Source organism: Manis javanica, chromosome 2 (genome assembly GCF_040802235.1).
Source record: "Manis javanica isolate MJ-LG chromosome 2, MJ_LKY, whole genome shotgun sequence".
NCBI lineage: Eukaryota > Metazoa > Chordata > Mammalia > Pholidota > Manidae > Manis > Manis javanica.
The window spans coordinates 211,558,444-211,567,980 of NC_133157.1; the positions used below are offsets into that span (position 1 = coordinate 211,558,444).

Sequence of the window (9,537 nt, forward strand, 5' to 3'; positions counted from 1 at the left end):
AATATTTCTTGGCACTTTTTTCAAAAGTATATTTTTATCCATGCTGTACTTCAGGGGATATCAAATGTTTAATATGGCATTTAAATTGACTTGATTTTTTTCCCAAGGGCTAAAATTATTTTTTATAAATCTTCCCTACAGATTCAAAACTATTTGGAAGGCAGCATTAATAGCCCTCTCATCTGAGAAATGTGAGAGGGCTATAAAAATCTTGCATGGAAAGCCAAATACACTACAGCTCTCATAAACCTTAAATCTAAAAATAAACCTTTTCATGACATTTGTTTGAAAAAAGAGTTGTTCTCAGAGAATATTCTAGAAATTAATATAATCCAAATGTCTCATTAAAAGGAAATTAGTTTTGAAGTCTTTGTTCCATAATAAAACAATCTAGTATATGAACAATGCACTAGTTGTCAAGGAGGCATTTGGAGATAGTGGGTTAACTCTTTCATGGGCCCAGGTGCCTTTGAATGGACTAAACCACTCATTTATTAAAGCGATACCCCAGGGTCAGAAGAGCTAAGGGATGGTGCTTAAATTATTCTCAGCAACCAGATTCTATCACAGGATAGTCTGATTCATTATATAAAACGAATCCAACAGGAATTTCAAACATCTGATGATATACATAATATTGAGAATTTGGTGTCTTTTTTCTTAATTTAAAAAATTGGGTTGTTGGTTTATGGATTTTATACTATATAAGCTTTGCTGTGTCTAAATAAAAAGTTTCAAATATCTAGACAAAGAAACTCCTTACCACCAAAGAAGTTAATTAGATACATTTCAGGGGGCTGCAGGTATGTGTATAATTTAAGATTTGGATGCTTACCTTTATGTATTGTACTAGGTGGTGGGAACATTAAAGGTCAATATAACACTGTCTGTGCTGTCAATAGTCCCAAGTCCAGAAGGGAAGCAGACTCATAAATCTGTATTTATAAAATAATGTAGTAAAATGACAGTATACGCTTCAACGTGCCTTGATGGCAGAAAGGAAGGAGTGATTAATTCCACTTGGAAAGCTTAGAGAGGACTTCCTTAGGAGGTATTTGTATGAAGATTGAAAGCTAAGGAGGAATTGTGTAGGTAGATAAGGGGAACAAAAGTCATCCCAGCAGATGTATGAAATATGACAGCAGATTAGGAGAACTGTAAAAAGTAAGTGTAACTGGATCACGACGTATACCCAAGAAAATAGTGGAATTGGGGTTCCAGAGACATATACAAACATATATTATACTTGAATATTTCAGCTATTTTATAAAGGTACCCAAGGGTCAGATTATGTCAAGAATGGCGTATTTTGTAACAAATTACAAATTGAGTGCCTTAAAACAACACACATTTATTATCTCACAGTTTGCATGGGTCAGGATTCTAGACATGGCTTAGCTGGGTCCTGCATTCAAGGTATCACAAGGATACAGTTAAGATGTCTATTGTCTGTATTTTTCACCTGGAGGCTTATCTGGAGCAAAATTCACTTCCAAGCTCATTCAGGTTATTGATAGAGCTAATTTATATGCGGTTGTATGAGTAAAGTTCCCAGCTCTTTGCTAACTTGTTAGCTAGAGGCTGCTCTCACATACTAGAGGCTGCCCACAGTTCCTTATCATGTGGCTTTCTCCCTAGGCAGTTCTCAGTACAGCAGTTTCCTTTTTCAAGGTCAGTAGAAAAGTATCTCTCCACTTTGGTAAGACAGAATCTTATATAATGTAGCCTAATCAAAGAAGTGATATCCCATCACCATTACCATATTCTATTGGTTATAAGGAAGCCACTAGTTTTTCCTCCAATCAAAGGGAGGGAATTATACAAGAATGTAACTCATTCAGAGGTCACCATAAGATATGCCTGCCTCACAGGGCTTGGAGGGATCTTTCAGTAGAATCAAATAGAAACTGAGTAAACTGTTTGGTTTTTTTTAGTCTTCCAACAGTTTATTAGAAAGAATGTAGACATTAAAAAAAATCCTCCCTGTCATGAACATAAATTGAGGTTTTCAGCCCTGGGACAGCTGAATCAAAAAAAGAAAAAAATCCAATAGTGTATTAACATTTTTTTCACTCATTTGCCATACTGACAGTGTAAATACAAATTCGGTCTCAATGTAGACTCTCAAACAACAATGTACAGCTTTTCTTCGTCCTCCATGCTAAGAGATGTAAAAGTTTAAGGGTCAAACAACACCAAATGCACAGGCTTCAGGAAACCATCTAAGTTAGGACATTCACTAGTTTTAGCTAAGATGTATCTGAAACACTGACAAGGTTATCACTTGTGTAGTTATGTGAAGTGAATTTTTTGAAAAATAAAACCTTAGTGGAATAATCCTGAGGGATACAGCAGAGGAACAACAGGTTACCAGTTTAAGTGTTCTGTTTTCAGTTATTTTGAGCCCATGTTCCAAGATCTAAAATTTAATTATCTTTCCTTAATCTGGGCACTTTCTAGCATGTCAGTATCTATATTATGAAGTAAAGAGATTGAGGTGAAATGTTTTTAATCATAACTGCTGTTATCAATTGCCTGGACCTCAGTAGCATCATGGAAATCTGGGAAATGTTCATGTGAAAGGTTACTTACTGCCTTAGCTGACTTAAAATTGCCCCATACAATGGTACATATCGACCCTTAGTGAAGCCGTTAAAAAAAAAACAGGTTGAAAAATGGGTTAAAGGAGGCAAATACAACATCTGCCTTTAGAGCTATCAACTTGGGAATTCTCTCAATTACAAAATCCTGCAGAAGTTATTTTTCTTTCTCAAAATTCGTTGACAACATTCCTTACTCCAGGTCTGGCATTTTTTCATCGCCACTGTCTTGTGAATTGTCATCTGCTCCATCTACTTCTGGTAAATCTACATCCTCGTCACCACCCATGTTGTTCATCATCTCAGAGAAACGGTCAAAATTAGACATCTCTTCATCTGAATCATCTCCCCAGTCTTTCCAATTATTGAAGTCCACACTAAGCCAATTAAGCTTTGCCCGTTCTTTTGTTAACCTTGGCCACGACTGGCCAGATTCTCCTTTTCGTAAACAACATAAAATTGATCTGTCAGTTCTTTTATGCTTAGAATCATTTGGATCAATACACTGAGAAAGATCGATTTCATTTAAATGTTTAAAATGATCACTTCCTCCAAGACAACTGAATGTAAGTTTGGATTTTTCAAAATTTACATTAACATCCTTACTGTCTTCAACACAAAATGCAATAAAGACATAGTCCCTTGCGGGCTGCATCGCAAACCGGGCGGGGGACGGGTGAACGCGTGGGCAGGCCTCTCCGGCGGCGACAACTACGGGGCAGTCGACTCCTCTCTGGTGACGACTGCGGAGCTTTCTCCGCGGTCACGGCCTCCTCTCGCTTCCCCCGGGCGACGGAGACGGCGACGGCGCACTCGACCTGGGTTCCCACAATGCACCGCGCCGAGAGCCGCTCCTCAGGCCGGGGAGGAGAGAAGTGTAAGAAAAGCGGCGCGAGGACAGAGGACGAGCGTGTGTGCGTGCGTGTAGGCGAGCAGCGCGGAGCTGAGTAAACTGTTTTGATGATCATTTTCAATTCCTAATTTTCCAACGACTTGTGCTACAAAAATGGAGGTTAATTCCTTTGGAAAAATAACTGGCCCTAATATAAAACAACATGACACATAGAAACATAAACATTCTCAAATCAAAATAATAAAGAGAAAATGAAGACTTGATGAACTAATAATGCTCCAAATAGGTCATAAACATTCAGACACTAGAAATGAAATAATGTAAATTCTGTATTTGATAAAACAAACTTAATATCTAAAAGAAAGCACAAATGATAGTGCCACATGAGATTCCATCATTCCAACCCTTCCTTCCATGGTTCACAATTGAGTAACAGGAGCTGAGAGCTATCCAGCACATTGTGGAAACTATTTGGCTTCTGGGAATGATCACAACTAAGTGAAGTATGAAATAAAGCAAGAGAAATGGCAATCCAAATGCAGAATGTAATAACACGGAGTGAATTTCTTACTAAAACTAGAGAAGAGAAACTTAAAAATTCCATTATTTATGCAACAAATTGGCACTCCCACATGCCAGGCACTGTAAAAGGCACTGGGGACATAATGACAATCAAGGGAGACTCAGTTCATGTCCTCAAAGAATTCTTGACCTTGTAATGTGCAGGTATAAAGGGAGACTCAGTTCATGTCCTCAAAGAATTCTTGACCTTGTAATGTGCAGGTATAAAGTGAGCTCCTCTAGATTTGCCCTGCTAAAATGTGTACATAATCTGATTCTCTCCTGGATGATGGAGGCTTAGGCTGTACTTCCCATGGCTGCTCAGAACCAGATCTGCTTGCCCCTTAGACTTTGTCCCTGCCCCTGGGTTAAGCCTGCGGTAGCTAAAGCTAATTTCCAAAATATAAGGGACATTTGTGGGGAGCAAAATCCAGGTACGTACCCAAAAATGTTCTCTAGCTTGACTACATTTACAGAGAAAATAAAGTGTAGAGAATTCTGGAACTCTTATAGATTTAAATAAACTCAAATTTCCTCTCTATACAAGTCCCATTTTTAGTGTTTTTTGGATTATGTTATTTTGGTTTCTTTTCATTTGTTTCTTCTGCAAATTTGTAGACAACTGGGAGTTTGGAAAGAGGTGGAAAATCACTATCTAATAGCCTTTTGGTGCCTTTTTTTCAATAACCTAATGTAAAAGTATCTAGTTTGGTGTTGAACCATCCAGTAGAAAATATAATGTCTACCACCTTATTCCTGTCACTACTCTGGGCACTGGTGTAAGCTGAAAGAGGACACCATGAAGCAGAAGGAGGGCCAGGGGGCCAGTTGCCGAAAAACCTGCCTTGTAGCGTTGCATTCATTATATGAGCAGGGAATGATAGTTCTTAAGCTCAGAGATTTGATTCTATGAGAACATGAAATTATATCAGGGTACTGAGGGGAGGCTTAGCATATGCAAACTTCCCAGAGACTGATAGAAAAATCTAGATCTCCAATTCAGTTACTTACATTGGGACGTACAAAGTCAGTTCCTAAAAATAAATTCCAGCATACGAGTCTTTGGCTTGCTTGTCTTTTTAAATTCGCGGGGCTAAATGATATTTTACACAGTTTTGAGCCAAGTATTTTTCCCAGCATAATTGAGATGAAATTGACATATAACACTGTACGTTTAAGGTGTGCAACATGACAATTTGATATATGTCTATATTGTGAAATGATTTCCACAGTAAGGTTACTTAACACATCCATTGCCTCACGTAGTTACCTTTTTGTTTATTTGTGGTGAGAACTTCCCTTAGCAACTTTCAAGATGCAACACAGTATTGTTAAGTATAGCAGCATTCTATACACTGGATCCCCAAAACTTACCCATCTCATAACTGGAAGTTTGTACCCTTTTACCACTTTCACCCATTCCCTCCCCTCCCTGATCCCTGACAACCATCAATCTGCTCTCTGTTTCTATGAATTCATTTTTTTTAGATTCCACATTTGAGAGGGATCATACAGTATTTGGCTTTCTCTGACTTGTTTCACTTAGCACAAAGCCCTCAGGTTTCACCCATGAGGTCACAAATGGCAGCATTTCCTTTTTATGGCTGAATAATATTCCACTGTGTTGATGTATTTATGCATCACACATTTTCTTTATTATTTTATTTATCAACACTGAGTTTGTTTCCATATCTTGACTATGTAAATAATCCTTCAGAAACATGGGAGTATGGCTATCTCTCAAAGATGGGTATTTCATTTCCTTCAGCTATAATCCCAGAAGTGAGATTGCTGGATGATATGGTAGTTCTATTTTTAATTTTTTGAGGAATATTTTTCACTGTTTTGTTACTGATTTTAAGTTTATTACGCTCTTATCAGAAAACATTTTGTGTGAATTGAAATTTTTTCACTTGTTAAGATTAGTTTTATGACCCAGCATATGATCTCACAGCATATGTCATAATGCACACTTGGGAAGAATGTACTTTCTGTGGCCAGGCTGCACACTGGAATGTCACTAGGACCTGTTGGTTGGTAGTGTTGGTCTGTGGTGGTGGTGTTCTAGTTACAGCTTTTCTCTTCTCAGTTGTATCAATTTTTCCTTCGTGTAATTTGAAGCTCTTTTGTCAGGTGAGTGTACATTTAGAATTTCATGAGTGAAATCATAACATTATGTAATGTCCCTCTTTACTCCTTATAATTTTCCTAGCTCTGAAGCTCTGAATATTTTGTCTGGTATTAATATAGCCTTTAGCTTTCTTTTGTTTATATTTTACATTTCCCTTAATGAAGGTCAGATTCTCTTAGCTTTCCATCATCTAAGTCTCTCTCTCTCTCTCTCTCTCCCTCTCTACTATTTTTGCATTCGTTCCACAAAACTTTTGCTTAGATAAAGGATTCTCTTCTGGGTTGGCAGTTCTTTTCTTTCCTCACTTTAAAGATACTATTGAACATTCTGTGGCCTCCATTGTATTTTATGAGAATTCTGTGATCATTCAAATTTTAGTTTTTCTTTTTAGCATTATGACATTTAGGCTTATCAGGCCTAACTGTTTGTTACTCATTTTGAATTTACACCTTATTAGGCCTAAACTCTTTGAATTTGCTCTGTTTGGGACTTCCTGAGCATATTGAATATCTAAATTTACATTTTTGTCAAAGCTGAGATCTTTTCTACTCTTAGTAAGAATACTTTTATCTAAAAAATGATTTTCTTTTCTTTTATAGAACACCTATAATGTGAAATTTAGACAATTTGATACTGTTCCACAAGTTTCTAAGGATGCATTCATTCTTTTCAATGTTTTTTCCTGTCTTTTCTTCAGTGGAGATAATTTCTACTACTCTGTTATCTTCATTATCTTCACATTTACAGACTCTTCTATCATCTCTGTTCAGTGGTTGAGCCCATGTAATTTCTTTTGTAATTTTTGGTAATTATATTTTTCAGTTCTAAATTTCACGATGTGGATTCTTTTTTATAGTTTTTCTTTTTTGGCTAAGAACTTTAGTCTTTCCAATTTTTTAAGAGTATTAAGCATTACCATATTTAATATGGCTATAATAGTTGCTTTAAAGTATTTATGTGATAATTCCATCACGAGGCATCTCAAAATAGGCATCTGTCCCTTCTTTTCCTTGAGAATTTTTCACATTCTCCATTGGTGTGGGTATGTGTGTGTTGCTTGTTTAAGCATGTACAGTAAATTTTGCATTTTGTTCTGGAAATTTTGAATATGATACTGTCATTTCTGAGTCATGTTTGTATAGGTGCATTCAGACCATTTACATTTAGGATGATTATGGATGGGTATGTACTTATTGCCATTGCAGGCTTTAGATTTGTGGTGACCAAATGTTCAAGGGTTACATCCTTACTATCTAAGAGACTAATTTAACTCACTTAGTATGCTATTACAAACACAAGCTAAATGTTCTTTTTTCTCTCTCTCCTTTTCTTCCTCCTCCATTCTATATATTGGGTATCATATTCTGTACTTTTTGTCTATACATTTTTATTATCTCTGGTGATAGCTATTTAACCTTAAGAACACTTCCATCTATAGGAGTCCCTCCAGAATACACTGTAGAGATGGTTTGTGGAATGTTAATTCTAGCAGCTTTTGCTTATATGGAAATTGTTTAATCCCTCCTTCAAATTTAAATGATAGCCTTGCCAGGTAGAGTATTCTTGGTTCGAGGCCCTTCTGCTTCATTGCATTAAATATATTATGCCACTCCCTTCTGGTCTGTAAGGTTTTTCCTGGGAAGGCTGATGATAGCCTGATGGGCTTTCTTTGTGTGTGATCTGTTTACTCTCTCTGGCTGCTTTTAATAGTCTGTCCTTATCCTTGATCTTTGCCATTTTAATTAGTACACGTTTTGGTGTGGTCTTCCTTGGGGCCTTGTGTTTGGAGATCTGTGCACCTCCACGGCCTGAGAAACTATCTCCTTCCCCAGATTGGGGAAGTTTTCAGAAATCACCTCCTCAAAGACACACTTTGCCTTTTTCACTCTCTTCTTCTGGTACCACTCTAATACGAATGTTGTTCTGTTTGGATGGGTCACACAGTTCTCTCAATATTCTTCCATTCCTAGAGACCCTTCTTTCCTGTTGCTCTTTCAGGATTAGTTGTGTTAATTATATTTTCATACTATATGTGGTTTTGGGAGGAGGCCTCTGTCTCACCTCCCATGCTGCCATCTGCAAACCAATCCTGTCAGTACTGTGGCTTCCTTACACTGATGTTATACTCACTGAAGGCAGCAGTCAACTCCTCCATGGTTAACTGTACTTACTCCCTTCATTTTGTGGTGCCACAGAGCATTGTGGGCAATATCTGAGATGAATTTATGGGCAGCTAGGGAGATGAGCTGAATTCCATGTGTGTTCTCTATTCCTTCACGGCCTCAAAGCCAGCATGGTTCAGGCAGTCTCCAGTCATTACATCTGGGAATAGAGATGTGGAATCCTCCAGCTGCAATCAGGAAGTCCACTAGAGGTGTGCTGAACACTGTTGGCCTCACTGCTCCATGGGCAGTGTTGAGCATCTGGTAAACGCCATTAGACAGGGCCCCCTCTGAGGATGCCCACCTCCCTGTGACAGCTTCCCCACTCAGCTCAGCCAGCTCTCTAGCCTGCGCCACCATGCATCCCATGCCCCCTGCTGTGCCTCCAGCCCCAACACCCATACTGTCACTGTGCCTTCTTCTTTTTGGCAGCAGTGCGCTGAGGGACGTGCTGCAGGGGCTGAGGCAGTGGAGGCCGGTGCCTCCTTGAGGTCTGAGTCTGCGTCGCCACAGTTTGTCATCTGGGTGGAAGAGGCAGCTCTCTATTCCTTCTTGAGAGAGTTTTGGTGATTGATAAGTACCACTACCAAGTAATTTGCCTATTTCAGCTATTTTGTCAAATTTACAAGTTTAGAACTCTTTATTGTATTTCCTTATCCTTTTAATGTCTTAAGGAATATAGTGATATGCCCTCTTTTGGGTAATTTGCTCTTGTTTTCTTTGGTTAGCTTGGAAGAGTTCTTTCAGTTTTATTGACATTTTTTTCCCTGCAAAGAACTAGCTTTTGATTTTACTGATTTTGTTGTCTATGTTCATTGATTTCCATTCTGTTCTTTAGTATTTCCTTCTATATTTAGCTTTGGTTTTATTTGCTTTTCTCTTTCTAGGTTTTTAAGATGGGAGCTTAGAGTATTCATTGGAGTTTTCTTTCTACTATGATTTACTGCCTTAATTTCTGTGTAAGAATCCTGTAAATTTTATGTTCTATTTCTATTTTCACACAATTCATATTATTTCCTCTTTGCCCTTGAAATGTCTTTATTGACCCATGGGTTACCTTGAGGTGTATTTAATTCCAACACTTGAGGTCCTGTTTTTTTTTTAACTGTTTTGTTACTGATTTTAAGTTTACTACCCTCTTATCAGAAAACATTTTGTGTGATTTGAAATTTTTTCACTTGTTAAGATTAGTTTTATGACCCGGTATATGATCTCACAGTGTATGTCATA

General features: G+C 37.8%; 1 protein-coding gene across 1 annotated transcript; it reads right to left on the minus strand.

The window, feature by feature from the left end:
* Positions 1-414: 414 nt before the first annotated feature.
* LOC140845461 (prostaglandin E synthase 3-like) lies at positions 415-3,537 on the minus strand. The gene has a single exon (XM_073219602.1). It carries the CDS (start codon positions 3,253-3,255, stop codon positions 2,794-2,796), a length of 462 nt encoding a protein of 153 aa, XP_073075703.1. The 5' UTR covers positions 3,256-3,537; the 3' UTR covers positions 415-2,793.
* Between the last annotated feature and the right edge of the window lie 6,000 nt (positions 3,538-9,537).

Coding starts and splice junctions, on each gene's coding strand:
- LOC140845461 (XM_073219602.1), bottom strand. CDS start 3,255: ATGCAGCCCGCAAGGGACTATGTCTTTATTGCATTTTGTGTTGAAGAC.